Source organism: Tenebrio molitor, chromosome 9 (assembly GCF_963966145.1).
Source record: "Tenebrio molitor chromosome 9, icTenMoli1.1, whole genome shotgun sequence".
NCBI classification, from domain to species: Eukaryota; Metazoa; Arthropoda; class Insecta; order Coleoptera; family Tenebrionidae; genus Tenebrio; species Tenebrio molitor.
The window spans coordinates 4,573,022-4,592,248 of NC_091054.1; the positions used below are offsets into that span (position 1 = coordinate 4,573,022).

Below are 19,227 nucleotides of genomic sequence, written 5' to 3' on the forward strand. Positions count from 1 at the left end.
GTGTTATTTTTAATAGGAACGACAGTAATTTGTTTGCAAGCCTCAACAAAATTACAATTACAACAATTAATAATAACTAAACGCAAAACCACTTAGGTCTAGACACTAGAAGAGAAGGGGAGTAGAACAGTTTTTTTTATATTGGTAACAAATTTATCAACAAAAAAACGGTTTGCTATACTTAAAACAATTTTTCAGGCACCTAAAATTTATAAAGGTTTTTTATATAATGTTTGCGTTGATTTTTGAGGAATACAAAAATCGCCCAATTTGTACTTATCCTTATCGGAATTTTTTTTCAACCTTATCTTTATCAATTTTTTAAATGATCACCGTCACCATCGAACAAACAATTTTTGAATTTCAATTTGCTAACTTTCTCGCCTCTGTGGCCGTTAATGGCGCTGAAATCGTAATTGGGAAAATACTCAGCGAGCGACGTTTCCAGCTTCTTCGAGAACATCTTCATCTTGTCTTCCGTGTGGTCGCACTTCTGAAACCAACCGGCCGTAAAGTATCCCAAAAACAAAACAGAAAACAATAAAAATGTAAAATTAAACGAATATTAATTTCTTAGCGCCCTCAGTCGAGTGATTTTCAAACTATCCTACTGACTGTTTACCAATAGGAACACTATTTGTTTCAAAGAGTGATAAACTAAATATTGTAGTGTCACCAAATGACCTAGTGGAATTACAGTCAAAATAAAAAAAAATTCCCTACACAATGCTTATACAGGGTGTGGCAGAATTCCTCCGACAAACTTCCAGAGCTGATTCTATGATCAAAAACAAGCATAAAACTCTTAATACATATGGGGTTAAAAACGCTTAGTTTGCGAGATAATGGACTAAAAAGTTTTATCAGCAACAAAAGCAATAAATTGTCAAAATTTCGTCCCCCCACCCCCCCCCCCTTTCAATACACAGATGACCCCATCAAATCCAAGGGATTCAGATCGTAATTCTTTTTACGTTTTTTGTTGATTATTTCGCAAACTACGCATTTTTGACCCCATATGTATTAAGGGTTTTGTGCTTATTTTTGATCATAAAATTATTCCTGAAAGTTTGTCGGTGGAATTCTGCCACACCCTGTATATTGAAACACACTGTAATTATTATTACTGAATGAAGAGATCTGGTGCGACGCTATTGCTCAGTGACGGATTGACTGAAAATGGGGTTATTCACAGTAAATGTAATTGCTGTTGCTATTATGGCAATAAATCATCCTTAATCTCTGACCCAAGACCGAATACAATTACATCAATTACACCGCTGGTAAATAACATCATGCCTCGATACACTCCCGAGCAATCTGTTCTCGATTATCTAATCGATTGAACTTACTTTAAAGTGTTGTCCGGCGCTATTGACCAGATGACGCAGATCCCTCACAAACTCGTTCACGTATCTGTAGCAATCTCTGTTGAGATTCTTCTGGATCATTTCCAAGTTGGGTCCGTCCTGGAAAGCCGACGCGTCATCAAAAAGAACCAAACAAACAAACCCCACTTTACCATGACGCATTCCGACAACAACCCCGCCAACTCGGTGGCTTTCAACTCGAAAAGAATCTTCTCTAGGATGTTCTTCGCCTTCTTGGTCAGACCGCCGCTCTTCATCTCGTACACCATGATATTGAGCGTTTCCGGCTTCCTTCTGTAAGTACGCGACGGTATCTGTTCGACGAGTCCGTTTTTCGAACCCTTCTGTATTTTCCTTTGTAAAACTGTTATCGAGGGCTTTACCGTATCTGACTCTAGGTTGGAGGAGGCGTCGTCGCGGCTGTCCAAGATGTCGGGAAAAAACTGCGTCGGCTTCGGGGGCGACGTCGACGTGCTGGAGCGGTCCCCGTAATCGGAGAAGTTGCTGTTGGAGAGCCACTCGTGGACGTTGAAGAAGACTTCAGAGTTGAGCTTGAAAGAAATTTGCGATTACAACGACCACCTGGGTGGGAGACGAGCTAAGCACCTCGCTGTCGATGGGTTCGTCTATTTCTGATTTGGGCTGCTCCAGTTTCTTGGCGACCGAGGTCTTCACCTTCACCCAGTACTTGTCGTTCGCGGCTTCGAGCCCCTTGGTTACGTTCTGGGCAGTCTCCAAGAACTCGATCACTCTAGGACTGTTGTTTTTGTTGATAGAAACCGACAACTCTTTGTTTTTGTACTTTTTGGGCACGCGATAGCTTCCTGGTTTCATGTAGACTACCGCGTTCTCTTCGTCTGAGTCGTTGTCGTCCGATTTGGTGCAGAAATCTCCAGAACATGTTTGATTCGCTTGGTCCGCAGTTTCTGTGGACATCGCCGACGGCAGATGCAGAATCCCTCTCACATTTTTGCTGGAATTCGACGTGGTGTTGGTCAGAGTCGTCGTGGTGGCGGTTTCGCTGCTCGTGGTCTTCTTGGAAGGTTCACTGTTAGTCTTCAAGAGACTCACCTTACATGATCAAGGATCAAGGATGTGGGAATACACTAAAAGGATGATTACCTGGGGGGGTATGAGGTTATTGGCTGTGTGAACGTTAACAGTGCTCGGTCCCGGATTGCTCTGATTCACGTCTAGATTATAAAAGATCCTAGTCAATTCCGTGGCCAACTCGACCGTTTCTCTTTCCCATCTTACGTAACACGCTTTGAACCCTGGAGTCAGCTCCTTTTCGATCTTCCCCAACGCGGAACCCTCCCTGTTCTCCCAGTAGCCCTTGAGAATGTGCCAACAATTGGTGAGCCTGACGAAGGCATAAATAAAATCCTTCGTGGCCCAGGGAATCCCCTGAGAGTGTATATTTGAGATGGTGGTTCGCGGCTTCAAAATCTCCGATCTGGTCCTGATGCACAGATTCTGTATGTTCCTGAAGCAAGGACGATTGCGATTCCTGTAAGCTATCTGCTCGGCCGTCAAGCAACTCCTCTCCAAGAACTTGATGAAGCTGTCAGTGTTCATTTGGAAGTCTTCGGAGTTGTTCTGCAAACATCTAGAGTAACACCACCGTTTCGTATCGTTTTTTGATTACCATGAAGAAGAGCTCGTTGACTGGGGGTATGATGGGTCCCGCGGCGAACTCGAATTCGGGAGGTTCCGGCGGGGTCCGTTCGGGATCGGGGACGCTCTCTTGGGAATCACCTCTTTCGCGGCGTTCGCGTGTTGGCAGAGCCACCGCAGAATCCGCCCCCTGGTGGTTGCTGCCGCCGCCACCGTAACCGGACGACAGTGGCGTCATCGGCATGTTGTACTGGCTACCGACGTTAAATTGTGTGTATTGGTAATGTTGCAAGTATGGTCGGGCTACTGTTTGGGGTGCGGCGTACGGGATTAACGGGGTTCTGTAGCTGATGGGGGGGTAGTAAGTTGTGGGGTAGAGGCTTTGACAAGCGCATACGTGATGCATGTGCAAATGAACGTTTTGCTGGTGATTCCCGTTTACGTCGGGACGGTTTTGATCCATTATACAACTTGGTTAAAGTTCTGAAATGTCAAAAAGTGCCATCAGAGGACAAAGAACCGTACGTTGTGGCCCTTCTGAACGACCTGTTTCAGCAAGATTTCGATTATGATTTTCTAATTTTACAAATATCGCAAAGCATTCAATCGCTTGACTTACTACAAACTCAACATTTCACAGTTCAGTTGCTACTTTATAAAAAATTGTATTTTCAAAATGTGACTGTCATTTAAGACTTTTTTACAATCAGAACTAAATCGTGAATCTTATTTTCCTATTTTACGCTTAAAGAAAATAAGTATGTATACTGAAATCTTTGAGAAACTGTAGCACTGATCCATAAAATAAAAATTTCACCCTAAAGGTGTCTTTTATTAAAATTGTGTTACGTTTACGACGCATTTCACGCGTTATAGCGAGAGTTTCAGGTTTTGGAGTAAACACTGAATTATTCACTGTCTGCTCTTAAGACCGCGTTATGTAACGAGCCCTTAAAAATTGAAGGGTCGCACGGGGCCAGTCCGGATCTGATGTTTTACTCTAATAAAAAAAATCTTTCATAAGATATTCTCCACATTTTTAATTTTCTTTTGAAAATAAAGTAATACTCACATGATATCGCACTAATTAATTCTTACAATAACGTTTTTTCACAACATTTCAAACACGGATTTGACGTACGAAAAAAAATTTGTTTGTTTTGATGGGTCCGGGTCGCCATGACAACGCCAACATGGCTGCCAGCTTTTAATTTATTTTTGAACAAATATTAGACCCACAACTACATTAATTAAAATCGCGGAATTGCGGTAGCTCTACATTTTGAAATGTAACTTTGCAAAGCGAGAAAATGGTGTTTTTTGAATAAAATGATGTGTACAGTGTGGGTTGGTAGTACATTTTCCACCAGAAGACAGTTGGTATTGCTCGGTTTTTGAATTCGTGTTTTTGATTTTTTCGTGAGTTTTAAAGTGTTTTGGACGAGGAATATAGTGTCAAAGGCGAGAATGGGGTATGTTAGATTGTGCCAGATGAGTTGTCGTTAATTTTTGTTGCTGGTTGATGCCCGAATGAGATGTGGTCGACATAACCTCAAAATGGGGGGCTGCGATTGAGTTGGGGTTCGTCAGGAGGTTGAATCAAAATGAATATTTTTATTAATTCTTAAGATTATAGATTTGTGCATCTAAAAATAATATAACAGTAACGTTAGTCTATCATTATGATTAACAATCTTGTCAAATTATTTTACAGATATAGTTCTTGGCAGTAAATTATTTACATCTAACGTCCGTTAAAGCAACTGATTATAAATAAATCAGACCACTATATCTACGTAGAATCAAACCGATTCGGTTTTTCTAAATTTGATCTAACGAACTGATTTAAAATTGATTCAACATACGCGTCGCAGTTGGATGGAAATCGCACAATCACCCTAACTGAATTCGATTCTGTGAGTCAAAATTTTAAATCATTTTGTAGCATAATTACCCTAGTAACAAGATTAAATTACCACTACATGATATTGTTGCTTGTTAACGTTGTGCTTACTGAAAACAGATACCTATTGTTCCATAAGTATTCAACAGACACTAAAAATAAAAATCAATCCACACCGAAATCTGTTCGAGCAGTTAGCAGACCGACTGGTAATTACATTTATTATAAAAATTTTGTTATTGTTTAAGACCAGTGAGCAAAAAAAAACGATACTCCTAACCACCTCACAGGTGGACAACTAGTAGGCCTAACAACAGCGCTAGGGAAGCGTATAGGGCGGTGCTGCCGTTGCAGCCGTCCTCCTCGCAGGCGCACACCTCCTGGCGCCCCCCGAAGCCCGACCTCTGGTAGCACTTGTTCTTGTAGGTGGAGTCGTCCCAACCGCAAGTCCTTATGATCCGACTTTCCGGTTGCACTGCAAAGGAATCATCGAGAGACGATTTTTTCGACTGTCGTCGCCCACTTACGTCCGTTCACTTCGAAATCGATGACTTGTTTGATTTTCCTGCACAGCTTGTACCTCGTCCCGGCGTCGCTTCCTGGGGGAGAGCTGCTCGGACACTCTTTCTCCAGTTCTGTCTTGTATTTGCTGATGTCCTCGTCGCTGCATCGTTTGTCGGTGTAACTGTTGCACTGGTAACATGTGATCGCATTACCTACGAAGGAAATGAGTCAGTTTTAAGTGCGCTTAAGTGCCATCGTTCCAAATGGCAAATGGGGTGTCACGACGGACGGAAAATTTTCGACGCGTCTTATTTGCACAACCAATTGATCTCCTATTTGGCCTGTCACGATGGAAATGCGGGAACGCGCATCGGAATTTAATTGCGTTAGCTTAACCGGAACTGATTCTGTCCGATTTGCTGAAGTAACGTCCCAATTATGTTCATTCTGCATCGGCTGGTTCAATTTTGAAAAATTCCTGTTGACTAACAAAAAATTGAAAACAAGCGGAACGATAATTGCTGCTAAATATAGCCATTGATTAGGTTTATCTGTGGTGGACCCCGCTACGAAATAAATACATTTTAATTAGGTACTCCAGTTGCCCGAAATTTTTCAATGATCCTTTTTATTCCCAAATGGTACAGCTTATTGATCTGAAATGTGCACATTGCGCATGCGCACGCACCTTTATTTTTAAATTAATTATCATTAATGCAACTCTTGGGGGTTTAAAAATATTACTTATTGAATATTTCTGCACAAGATGACGAGAGGAGCGCCATCGATTTGCCCGTCAGTTTGAACGGTGGGATTATTTTACGTTCGGAAGGTCAATAATTAATAATCTGTCACCGTCGATTATGTAACATGAGTGGTGAATTTTTAAAACCACAGGATGCGAGTGTTTCCACAATTTTTCACACGATTACAGACAGAGGGACACAGTTTTGGGTGTTAAAATTCGCTTTATACTCACTTGATTTAAGAAACACTAATACAAGGAGGAAGGATAGTCCGATGATGTATTGTAAATGGCCCATTGTTAATTTGTGTCGGAAGAATGGGGATGGAAACTATGAATTTAATTTTAATAAAATTACTTTAGATGGTCACGAAATGTTCGGTGTGAGTTCAATATGAAGACTGAATGCAGCTTCAAATAGGGCCTGCGCGAAACCTTGATCCTAACGGAAAGATTCATAAAATGCGATCTACGTTTGGGAAAATGTTATCTGCTCGTGTCCCAGTTTTCAGAGTTTTCTGAAATAAATAACTACTAACAGAAATGTGGTGTAGTCTCAAAAGTGAGTTCGTTTTGAACATAACTCGAGCTGTGACGATTTTGTTTTAATTTTTTACATTCCCGAGGGATGTTTTAAACGCAAGAGAATTTTTTTTTTTTACATATTAATCCGTCTGAAAAGTGTGTTTTATTTTTTTAATAGAATAATAACACCGATCTCATTTTAGTATATCTGAAAATGATGCTCAGTTTTGGGTTTTAGCACTTTTTTGAAAAATATACTATTGTATTAATTTTCAAAAAGGTCTGGTAGTCGTGGGAATTTGTGGCAGTTTTAATGAACAACTCGTCTAAAGGTTTGAATGATGAAAATAATGAAGTTTAAATTAGGTGACTAATGTGATAATGCAAAGTTGCGTCTACCCTGCACACTTTAATTTACTAACCTAATTACTATTACGAAACCGTTTGACACAATTGGATAATTCGCTATATCCGTCCGAATTTGTTGCAATTGATGAAATAACACGTTGGATAACACGGTTATTTTTCCGCCTCACCACGGAAAAATTTTAATGCGGTCAACCACAGTGAAAGGGGGGTTCGTTAAATTTTCGTTTTAGAAAGACCTCATAAGAAAAGTCTTTGCTTTTTTATTTTTATCAGTGTGGAAGTTGTAAGCATTGTACCATGCGATCAACAATTATGTATTTACATCAAAGAAGGCTTTGAGATTCTGAACGTATTTCCACATAATATGCTCTAGAATGCATGAAAGTATTTCTGGTTGCATATACCTGTTTCAGTTTAAATTTGGAAATTTTTGCCGAATCTCGGGCAAACAGTCAACAGCGCTGCATGTCCATCCTTCGTTATTGAAAACACCATTACGAAAGTAAGATGAATATTTTATGTTCTGAAGCAAAAACCATTTTTGCTTTAAAATTCGATTGATAGTGACAGTTGTTTGACGTTTATTAGCTGAGTTAGCAAAGATACGAAAAATCTGAGACTATCAAAGTCATAGCCGCCCCTTATCTAAGTAATTGTTGATTGCACCGTATTAGGTACAATGGCCGGCAAAAAAAGTTAGCCATCATTTAAATGTCAGTGTCAAAAAAGCATTAATTACCCATTTGGATTTTGACGTGACACAAAAGTGATGGCTAATTTTTTTTGCCGGCCATTGTAAGTAAATAGTTTCGTTGCGTTTTAAGTAATCCAACCGGGCTTATTTGTAGCTTCCTAGCTTTTAGTTACTTTTAGTCTACACGAATTAGTTAAAATAATTTGAAAGCCGTTTCTTGTCAAGAGGGCACTCAGACCCAACCCGGGGGATAGTGTAACCTTCGCTTATAATCTACAAATGAGGCATCAAATAATAACAACCTTTAGTGGACGAATTTATTTATTTGTGGCTTTTTGTAAATCATTTGTACGTCGAAGCGGTTCGACAATCGGAAATTCACCTGACCGAACTTCCGGAGGAACAGCATCTGGAGTTTACCCTCAAGTCATCGAGGCCGCTGTGTAAAGATCGCCTGTCCAAATATGTTTGTTCAACCGTGCTATTGAAAATTACTGTTTCTTACTTAGATACGAAACGTGGAAGCGTTTGTTTTCTCCATTCAAACTGTTTTCATAGCAACGAGTGGGCGAAAGCAGTGGATGAAAATGTTTTCACTCACTCATTTTTTCAATACACATAAGCTGAACATTTAACCAAATTTTGTTCGTAACACTAATGCACATCTACAATCATCTTCATTGGCAAGTAAATCTCGTCGGGAGCTTGATTTAGAAACTTTTTCACTTCTTTTTTTCAAAAACAAATGGGGTGGATTTAAGCATCGAAAATGTAGACCACAAGGAAGGGGCAGCGTATTTTTCTATTAATAAATTTGGAAGTAAAATTAGACTCACAGATTTTATTTAATAAGGAAACATTACAGAATCTCATCAAATTATCGTTTTCCTGAAATCGTCCCTTTATTTTCCAACATTTATGGTCCAGGCTTATTTATTTTATACTTGGGATTAATGGTTCTTTGTGTAGTCATCTGTTTGAATTCCCTAGTTTTAAAGAAGTTTACAAATTATTGTTATTATACACTGCCCCACAGAACGTATCCAATTTTTTAAATTTCTAAGATATTTTACGACAGCGAGGACACAATTTCCACTTTTTGATCAATTCTGAATATTAAATTTACGAAGAAATTATCTGATTAAAATTCATTTCTGGCTAGTGAAATTCGTGTTATAATAAATTTGTATTTACTTTTAATTTAAATATTCAATACTTGCTCCGGATATTACGGTATGATTGTAAAAATACACTTTTTTCTACTTTGCGTTCGTACTGATGCTATTACGATACTGTTTTGCGTATCGTAATAGGAAAAGGCGTGATATACCTAATAATAATACTAAAAATAGTGAAATTTAATTTTTTAATTTTGACGGATACTGTGGTGTTGCGGCAGACCGCAGACGTGACCTTGGGTGGAATTTTCAACTTTAACGGTTTAAAATTTTTTTTTTCATTGAAAAAGTGGCAAAGTAGAAAAAATACTGTATGACATCTCGTTTATAAGGCATTTTATCGCACTTACTTCTTTAGGGCACTCCTCCTACGCTCGTCGTGCTCTAAAACCGTGCCTGCGATAAAATGCTTCTTATAAGACTCGTATCATATTGCAGCGAGATAATAATATGTATCTATAATTTTATTGATTTCCAATAGTAACATATAATTGGGCAAAAATGTCTCGTTTTTGTTTAATCTTGCAAGAAAATGACGAATTGAAATGTTAACTTTCTGCAGTAATTATTCTCTCATGTTAAACCCATAATATGTTGTAAGATGAGATTATTATAACAAAATATTATGTTTTATCAGGCGGTCAAGGGGCAGGTCAGAGGTAAGAGCTCACATTTGTATTTTTCTATTTATGAATAATTGATAAATACATATTACAAACGTGTGCATAAAACTATATTATTAGTTTATGCAACCAACAAAGCACAAGGTGGCGCATCAATCACCACCGGAGCTAGAAGACATACTGAAATGACGTCATGGTATTGTATAAACATTCGTGAAAGGAATGAGTTATCGCAAATTATGACGTCTTATTTGTTAGTACATATTCGTTATTCGATATATTCCAAGAACAATACGTCAAGTTAATTAGAACAGCGTTCAAGAAAATTTTAGATCAGTTTAGTTCGCGACAAGGTGAATCATTGCTTTATTGCAAAAGGCGACGCCACTGATAAAACTCATTTTTCGCTGAAATATCAGAAACGTCAACGTCTGCTGTTGTTAACCTAGAAAACAACTTTTCGATTTCGGCAAAGTTTACAGACGTTTACCGTGATAGTAAGCAACAATTTTTCCAGAATAAGTGGTAAAATGCGTTTTACCATTGAAGATCAAGCATTAATTATTAATAATTAATGAACAATATTTTTTTCGGGAGGTAGGCACCCAATAAAATGACTTAGTCTCGGTCTTCAATCTCTGGGCTTAGCACAAAAAGACTCACTTCTACTCTTAATGATATAATTTACTAATTTCTCTGTTAAGAGTCATTAGCACATAGTTTCTGGAATGCGATTCGTTATTCCAAAACTTGAGCCAATGAAACTTGAAAAAATCGTTATAAACTGTTTTAATTTATAAATTGTATCAAAAATATCGGCTTAATTTTAACACATGTTGAGATTTTTTAGCGTTCTCACGACCTCCACTTTCTTTGTTTAATCGACGAAATAATGTAAAGTTTGTGTCTCGTGAAATTTTAAATCTCGCTTGTCCTCAGTTCAAAACGTCATTCAAACCACTATATGTCTTTTTCAGAAAGATGTAGTGTTGCGTGTTCGGACATACGAGATTTGGTTTTAGATTTGTACTGACACTTGTCACAAGTAATCCATTCCACAGCTTCAGATGGGGTATGTTTGAAAAACATGTGTCGTTTTAAATATGCTTTTGTCCTCGCCCTATAATCACAGTTGAAACAGTAAAACCAGTCCACTTCTTCATCAGATTTATGTATAATCATGTGAGTTTTTAGGTTGTGTTTCAGTTTTGTCGCGTAAGGACAGTGCTCACACCGAAACAAAGCCTCGTTGTTTGGTGTATGTTTAATGAGTGCGTGTGTCTTTAGGTTTGATTTTTGCTTTGCTTTAAAGCTGCATTTATCACACTTGAACCATTGGAGGTCTTCTTCGAAAAGATGCTGTTTCGAGTGTTCGGACAAACGATATTTGGATCTAGACTTGTACTGACACTTGTCACAAGTAAACCATTGCACAGTTTTAGGGGTATGTTTGGAAAACATGTGTCGTTTTAAAGCTTCTTTCGTCCTCGCCTTATAATCACAGTTAAAACAGTAAAACCATTCTATTTCCTCATCAGTTTTGTGTCTAGCTATTACGTGAAGATTTAGATTGTGTTTCCCTTTTGCTTTGTAAGAACACTGTTCACAGTGAAAAAAAGACGACTTTTTGTTTGGTGCATGTATAACGAGTGCGTGTGTCTTTACATATGATTTATCCTTTGCCATAAAGCTGCATTTGTCACACTTGAACCATTGGACGTCTTTGGCAAGATGTCCTTTTTTCTTGTGACGCCATAAAACTTTTTTGTATTTTGTTTCGAAATCACATTCTTCACACTGAAACCGCTTGGCATCCAGGTGCTTTGCAATCTCATGTTTTTTCAAACTTGATGCCTGAGTTGTCTTAAAGGAACAACATTCACATCGGTACCACTTTTCATCATCACTACAAGATACGCTACCTATTTTCTTGGATACTTCTTTTATATTTACGCATAAAGTGTCCAAGTGTTTGATCCACACTAAGACTGAATACGTTTCAAACGAACACTTTTGACAAACGTAGCATTTCACTACGGTGTCCTTTTTCGGTAGATATTGCAAACTGTCAATTTTCTTTCTGTGATATTCTCCAACATGTTGATTGAAAATGATTACAAGATCAGTTTTAAAATCGCACTCTTTGCAGTAGTACTTTGCTAAATCATTTGTTTGACAACTGAATGATTTAAGAGGCAAATGGTTACGTTTCGTGTGATTTATCATGAAAAAAGGTGATTTGGTCATGTAAGGACATCTGTCGCAGTTGTGAATTTTTCCACAGCCACATTTTGAGGTACTCTCAGTACATCTCAAATTTGCCATTTTGATGTTACAATCTGAAAAGACGATTTCATGTCAGTACAAAAAAACTAATCACAATAACTACAAAATATAGAAGGAGCCTTAACTGATCTATTTATCAATTTTGATTTGTTAAATCTAGTACGGACACGACTTTATTATTATTATTTAGTTGTAACATGCTCTATAGTTTATACCTATTTTATTTTTGATCATGAGGAGATATTTTAAATACAGCGTGAATTCGAAATACGTCACAATCTTAAAACCCTAGGATTTTCAGACCAGTTGTGAAAATCACGTGCATTGAGTTTTGCGATATAGATCCGCATAAGGGCAGAAAAGCCATGTAGAGTTCAAGCACAAAAGTTGAGTACGCCACTGATATCACGTTAGGACGAATAGTAAGATTTAACAAATTATCGAGTGCAACGTAAAAAAGGTGCAAAAAGTTTTGTTACGCGGGTGCTAGTACCGCTTGCAGATCAGTTGTTTTCAGTGCGACCTTCGGCTATTTTTTGGTTGGAATTTTGCGTCTCAGGGTGTCATTATTATGGAACATTATACCAATAGTGAAATGACCGATATGGTATTTTGTTACGGAAGTGCAGATGGTGTTGGCTCAAAAGGACAGAGCTTTGTATGGCAAAAGGTTTCCGGCGCGTGGTGTTCCGCATTCGCAAACATTTCTGGCTGCTGTCTACGGGAAAATGGTACTTTTCGATTGCATTTTTTGCGAATAGTGTTGTTAACGGAATTTTTAACACCCATATTCATCAGCGCAAATCCAGGACGATGCAGGAAGTTTTGCAAGGGTTCGGGACAATTTACATCGAAGGGCACAGGCGTGTATTAGAAATCACGAACGACATTTTGAACAATATGTGTAATAATAATTGTAAGTACGGTAGGTACTGTTTAGTTGTGGGTTTTGCTTTGACTCTTACTTTCACTTGGTTTTCACTCTTAATCTTACGCGTTTTTGCGGCAGTTTTTCGGCTATTTCATTCAAAGCAAGGTTTTGTCACTCTCTGTTTTTAAATCGTTTTTGCGGATATTCATGTTTCGATTTATTAGAACTTTCAGAAACGTCTCGTTCGGAATGGAATTAAGTTAAATTGGACTTTATGAATTGAAAATGTTTAACCGCATTTTCTGTTTATTCACTTCTTGAAGATCCTGGGTTTTTAAGATTGTGATATTTCGAATTCAGCCTGTATATAACAAATACTCACCATTGATTTTAATACAAGAGAAAAGGAATATTTAAATCCTTCACAGTTCCCTTTAGTTTTCAATCACGTGGGTTTAACCTGCAAGCATAACCAAAACTTAAAACAGCCTTCATATCGTACAGGGTGTTTATACAATATTATCTGCATACCACAAGACACAAAAACCTATTAGATATCTACTTTTCAAGTAAAATAACGTTGCAATTTAAGGTTAGGGTCCCACTAATGCGCTTGCGCACAACAAAATATCAGCAGTTTCAACTTTCAAGTGATGCACTGTTGTCAGATTTACGCTTATCAATTGAAAAAATATTAAAATAATGTGTACCATAAGGGCGTAGTAATGATTTTTTGCTGAGCTGGGCCAGATTTTAAACCACAAACAAATGATAAGAACAACGAAAATCAAACTTTTTATCATTTCATTTCAGCGCTTTTGCTATTTTTTTTTAGATTATTGCAGATGTACAATCTTATTTTTAATAAGGGTTTCGGTTTTATTCTGGGGTAGGTCGGGCCCACCTGGCCCCCCTTTGCTACGCCCTTGTCTACTAAGTGATCATGTCGTATTATTTCTAGCACAGCGTACATTTTTTTAAACTGTTTTTATTTTCCGTATAGTCTCGCACTGCAAGATCTGCAACTTCTGTTTTAATATACAACGTATCAAATAAAACATTAAGGAATGCCAAGATCGGTTTATTATAACAAAAAATAAAATAGATTCCTAGTTATAACAACATAAAAATTAACTGTTTTAGCAAATCGTCATGTAACACTGTAAAAGTGTCAGATTTCTTTGGAAATTAATAATTCTTCTACCCCCATTCTGTCTTGGTGCCTCCACACTCTGTACCGAGCCAGATCTTTCCGAGTCACCATGCGTATGACTTCATTCGTGTCGTTTACAATCGGTAGATGTCGCAAGCCTAGCCCTCTGAAATGCCTCTGAATAATCTGAACATTCGAGGAAGCGAGGACGACTAAAAGTAGAGAATAAACAAAACAGAAAAACACCAAAAATTTGAACATACGTGAAGGACCGTGTACGGCGAGGGATTCATGAACGGCCTGAGATCGATCGAATAAGTTTTCTCCTCTTCACTCACCTTCACTTGGTGCAAAAAACAAATGAAAACAGTGTCACGCAATGACGGCTGCGACAACCGTCACATTTTTGAAGTGAAACTTTTTATGGGAGGGTCTTGAAATTCTGATCGGCAACCTTTTTGTGTGACGAAAAGTGGTGGGGGTAAACACTGTTGGGTCGAGTGGGAGCAGTGTCTCTGTCCTTGTCACACTCACGGCATTTATCGATAATGTCCTCTCTTTGATTTGGAGGCTTAAAAATAAACAATGAGTTACGCATTTCGATATTGTTTAGTGTTATCGTTGTTTATAATTTATTTTCTTCATTAAAATATACAATTTTGTTGTGAATATGCTATTTAAAAGTGATTGATGAATAATTACAATGTTTCCCTGTAATACAAAAGTTTCACTTCTATCGTGCGTCTTTACGACACATTGTTTTTTTTTTTTTTTTTGGGTGCAGACGTTGGACGTAACCATTATGAGAGGTCAAGACTCGGCTTTTGTTTCAAAAGGTTTAAAAGCACATAACGCGCATGGTAAAGTTGAAAAACTTTAAATTCCAATAGAGTGCAGTTTTAGTACCTCAGAACCAGGCCTCGGATCCTGCCGTAGGTGGTCACTTCCGATTGGTAACAATAGATTTTTCGGGAGATAGGCACCCAATAAAACCACTTCCTCTCGGTCTTCAATCTCTGCGCTTAGCACAAAAAGACTCACTTCTAGTCTTAATGATATAATTTACTATTTTCTCTGTTAGTCATTAGCACATAGTTTCTGGAATGCGATTCGTTATTCCAAAACTCGAGCCAATGAAACTTGAAAAAATCGTTATAAATTGTATCAAAAATATCGGCCTAATTTTAACACATGTTGAGATTTGTTAGCGTTCTCAGGACCTCCAGAGTATCATTATTGTTGGTGCAAGTCCCATTTAACGCTTTCTTTGTTTAATCGACGAAATCATGTAAAGTTTGTCTCTTGTGAAATTTTAAATTTCGCCTGTCGTCAGTTTAAGACTCTAAGAAGTCCCGCGTCATATTCAAACCACTAGTTTGGAACAGTTGCTTACTCTACTAGACTAAAGACGCGATGATGTTACGAATACGCAATTGTGACACCTGAACCATTAGATATCTTGTTTGGAAAGATGTCGTTATGCGTGTTGGATGTCTTTTTCAGAATGATGTCGTGTTAAGTGTTCGGACAAACGAAATTTGGTTCTAGATTTGTACTGACACTTGTCACACCTAAACCATTCCACAGCTTCAGATGGGGTATGTTTGAAAAACATGTGTTGTTTTAAATATCCTTTTGTCCTCGCCTTATAATCACAGTTGAAACAGTAAAACCAGTCCACTTCTTCATCAGATTTATGTAGAATCATGTGAGTTTTTAGGTTGTGTTTCAGTTTTGTCGTGTAAGGACAGTGCTCACACCGAAACAAAGCCTCGTTGCTTGGTGTATGTTTAACGAGTGCGTGTCTCTTTAGTTCTGTTTTTTGCTTTGCTTTAAAGTTACATTTATCACACTCCAACCATTGGATGTTTTCTTCGGAAAGATGCTGTTTTGAATGTTCGGACAAACGAGATTTGGTTCTAGATTTGTACTGACACTTGTCACAAGTAAACCATTCCACAGCTTCAGATGGGGTATGTTTGAAAAACATGTGTTGTTTTAAATATGCTTTTGTCCTCGCCCTATAATCACAGTTGAAACAGTAAAACCAGTCCACTTCTTCATCAGATTTATGTCGAATCATGTGATATTTTAGACAGTCTTTCCATTTTGTCGTGTAAGAACACTGTTCGCAGTAAAACAACGACTCTTCTTTGTTTGGTGCATGTATAACGAGTGCGTGTGTCTTTACATATGATTTATCCTTTGCCATAAAGCTGCATTTATCACACTTGAACCATTGGACGTCTTCTTCGAAAAGATGCTGTTTCGAGTGTTCGGACAAACGATATTTGGTTCTAGACTTGTACTGACACTTGTCACAAGTAAACCATTGCATAGGTTCAGGGGTATGTTTGGAAACCATGTGTCGTTTTAAAGCGTCTTTCATCTTCGCCTTATAATCACAGTTAAAACAGTAAAACCATTCTATTTCCTTATCAGTCTTGTGTCTAGATATTACGTGACGGTTTAGCTTGTGTTTCCTTTTTGCTTTGTAAGAACACTGTTCACAGTGAAACAACGACGCCTTTTTGTTTGGTGCATGTATAACGAGTGCGTGTGTCTTTACATATGATTTATCCTTTGCCATAAAGCTGCATTTGTCACACTTGAACCATTGGACGTCTTCTTTGGCAAGATGTTTTGAGTGTCTTTTTTTCTCGTGACGCCATAAAACTTTTTTGTATTTTGTTTCGAAATCACATTCCTCACAATGAAATCGCTTGGCATCCAGGTGCTTTGCAATCTCATGTTTTTTCAAACTTGATGCCTGAGTTGTCTTAAAGGAACAACATTCACATCGGTACCACTTTTCATCATCACTATAAGATACGCTACCTATTTTCTTGGATACTTCTTTTATATTTACGCATAAAGTGTCCAAGTGTTTGATCCACACTAAGACTGAATACGTTTCAAACGAACACTTTTGACAAACGTAGCACTTCAGTACGGTGTCCTTTTTCGGTAGATCTTGCAAACTGTCAATTTTCTTTTTGTGATATTCTCCAACATGTTGATTGAAAATTATTACAAGATCAGTTTCAAAATCGCACTCTTTGCAGTAGTACTTTGCTAAATGATTTGTTTGACAACTAAATGATTTAAGAGGCAAATGGTTACGTTTCGTGTGATTTATCATGAAAAAAGGTGATTTGGTCATGTAAGGACATCTGTCGCAGTTGTTAATTTTTCCACAGCCACATTTTGAGGTACTTTCAGTACATCTCAAATTTGCCATTTTGATGTTACAATCTGAAAAGACGATTTCATGTCAGTACAAAAAAACTAATCACAATAACTACAAAATATACAAGGAGCCTTAACTGATCTATTTATCAATTTTGATTTGTTAAATCTAGTACGGACACCACTTTATTATTATTATTTAGTTGCAACATGCTCTATAGTCTATACCTATTTTATTTTTGATCATGAGGAGATATGTATGTATTTTAAATAGAGCGTGAATTCGAAATACGTCACAATCTTAAAACCCCAGGATCTTCAGACTAAATGTGAATTAAGGGAAGAAAAGCCATGTACAGTTCCAGCACAAAAGTTGAGTACGCCACTGATATTACGTTAGGACGAATAGTAAGATTTAAAAAGTTATCGCGTGCAACGCAAAAAAGGTGCAAAAATGTTTGTTACGCGGGTGCTAGTACCGCGTGCAGATTAATTTTCAGTGCGACCTTCGCGGCTATTTTTTGGTTAGAATTTTGCGTTTCAGTGTGTCATTATCATGGAAAATTAAACCAGTAGTGAAATTATTGAAATGACCGACATGGTGCTTTGTTACGGAAGTGCAGATGGTGTTGGGGTAATTGTTCACTTTAACTACTTCTGGAATTTTCGCGTTCTTTCTGGCTAGACAGCCTCAGGGCGCCCTCCTAGATCGTGTCCCACCATTCAAACCTTGTGCAAATGCCTTTTTTTTCTCTCTTGTTGTGTTTCAAGGTCGCGTCAAGTCTTAGTGTAACTAAAGGGTAAGGAAAATTTTCATTTGCAGAAGGTTTGACTGGTGGGAAACGATGTAGGAGGACGTCCTGAGGCTGTCTAGCCAGAAAAAACGCGAAAATTCCAGATGTAGTTAAAGTGAACAATTACAGGTGTTGGCTCAAAAGGGCACAACTTTGTATCGTGAAAAGTTTCCGACGCGTCGTGTTCCGCATTCACAAACATTTTTGGCTGTTGTCTACGGAAAAATGGTACTTTTCGATTGCATTTTTTGCGAATAGTGTTGCCAACGGAATTTTTAACATCCGTATTCATCGGCGCAAATCTAGGACGATGCAGCAAGTTTTGCAAGGGTTCGGGACAATCTACATCCAAGGGCACAGGCGTGTATTACAAATCACGACCGACATTTTGAACAATGTGTCTAATAATTATACAGTACGGTAGGTACTGTTTAGTTGTGGTTTTTGCTTTGACTTTTACTTTCACTTGGTTTTCACTCTTAATCTTACACGTTTTTGCGGCTGTTTTTCGGCTATTTCATTCAAAGCAAGGTTTTGTCACTCTCTGTTTTTAAATCGTTTTTGCGGATATTCATGTTTCGATTTATTAGTAGAACTTTCAGAAGCGTCTCGTTCGGAAGGAATTAAGTTAAATTGGACTTTATGACTTTAAAATGTTTGATCGCATTTTCGGTTTATTCACTTCCTGATGATCCTGGGGTTGTAAGATTGTGACGTATTTCGAATTCACCCTGTATATAACAAATACTCACCATTGATTTTAATACAAGAGAAAAGGAATATTTAAATCATTCACAGTTCCCTTTAGTTTTCAATCACGTGGGTTTAACCTGCAAGCATAACCAAAACTTAAAACAGCCTTCATATCGTACAGGGTGTTTATACAATATTATCTGCATACCACAAGACACAAAAATCTATTAGATATCTACTTTTCTAGTAAAATAACGTTGCATTTTGAGGTTAAGGTCCTACTAATGCGCTTGCGCACAACACTGTACATTGTTGTCAGATTTACGCTTACAAAATGAAAAAATATAAACTATTAAAATCACGTCTACCAATAAGGGCGTAGGAATGTTTTTTTGCTGAGATGGGCCAGATTTTAAACCACAGACAAATGATAGGGACAACGAAAACCAAACTTTTTTCATTTCATTTGCTGAAATGACAAGCGCTGGCTTGTGTTAATTTTTTTTAGATTATTGCAGATGTATCTTATTTGTAATAAGTGTTTCGGTTGGGTCGGGCCCACCTGGTCCCCCCTTGTCTACTAAGTGATCATATCGTATTATTTCTAGTATAGCGTACATTTTTTTAAACTGCTTTTATTTTCCGTATAGTCTCGCATTTTTATTAATAAACTGCAAGAACTGCAACTTCTGTTTTAATATACAAGGTATCAA

General features: G+C 37.7%; 3 protein-coding genes and 1 long non-coding RNA gene across 10 annotated transcripts in view; 1 reads left to right on the top strand and 3 right to left on the bottom strand.

The window, feature by feature from the left end:
* Positions 1-120: 120 nt before the first annotated feature.
* mtsh (mitoshell) lies at positions 121-4,177 on the bottom strand. 4 transcript variants are annotated; one of them, XM_069058955.1, is made up of 8 exons: positions 4,060-4,177; positions 3,019-3,470; positions 2,493-2,969; positions 2,173-2,441; positions 1,977-2,127; positions 1,523-1,921; positions 1,353-1,469; positions 121-493 (listed from the first exon to the last, which is right to left on the bottom strand). In XM_069058955.1, exons 2-8 carry the CDS (start codon positions 3,448-3,450, stop codon positions 314-316), a joined length of 2,025 nt encoding a protein of 674 aa, XP_068915056.1. In that variant the 5' UTR covers positions 3,451-3,470; positions 4,060-4,177; the 3' UTR covers positions 121-313. The 4 variants fall into 4 exon arrangements, with proteins under 4 accessions (XP_068915056.1, XP_068915057.1, XP_068915055.1 ...); XM_069058956.1 differs by having other exon boundaries at positions 1,523-1,684; positions 1,754-1,921; positions 1,977-2,441; XM_069058954.1 differs by having other exon boundaries at positions 1,977-2,402.
* A 120-nt stretch (positions 4,178-4,297) lies between these two features.
* The window catches only part of LOC138138870 (uncharacterized), a 46,589-nt gene continuing 31,659 nt past the window's right edge, over positions 4,298-19,227 (top strand). The window contains exon 1 of the long non-coding RNA XR_011162136.1: positions 4,298-4,459. This is a non-coding gene — a long non-coding RNA (uncharacterized lncRNA). The remainder of the gene's footprint in view (positions 4,460-19,227) is intronic.
* Positions 4,587-6,560, bottom strand: LOC138138869 (uncharacterized). Its single transcript, XM_069058969.1, has 3 exons — positions 6,374-6,560; positions 5,418-5,606; positions 4,587-5,365 (listed from the first exon to the last, which is right to left on the bottom strand). The coding sequence occupies exons 1-3, from the start codon at positions 6,435-6,437 to the stop codon at positions 5,175-5,177; spliced, it is 444 nt and encodes a 147-aa protein (XP_068915070.1). The 5' UTR covers positions 6,438-6,560; the 3' UTR covers positions 4,587-5,174.
* LOC138138861 (zinc finger Y-chromosomal protein-like) overlaps positions 9,421-19,227 on the bottom strand; it is a 39,388-nt gene continuing 29,581 nt past the window's right edge. Inside the window, exons 1-5 of one of the 4 annotated variants that reach the window (XM_069058958.1) lie at positions 18,707-18,822; positions 18,574-18,651; positions 14,745-17,093; positions 14,102-14,409; positions 13,751-14,050 (exon numbers count right to left, since the gene is read on the bottom strand). In XM_069058958.1, the coding sequence (XP_068915059.1) occupies positions 15,316-17,079 (1,764 nt within the window). In that variant the 5' untranslated portion in view covers positions 17,080-17,093; positions 18,574-18,651; positions 18,707-18,822 and the 3' untranslated portion in view covers positions 13,751-14,050; positions 14,102-14,409; positions 14,745-15,315. Of the gene's footprint in view, positions 10,391-13,750; positions 14,051-14,101; positions 17,094-18,573; positions 18,652-18,706; positions 18,823-19,227 lie in introns of those variants that run through there. The other 3 variants (XM_069058960.1, XM_069058957.1, XM_069058959.1) reach the window with 3 other exon arrangements.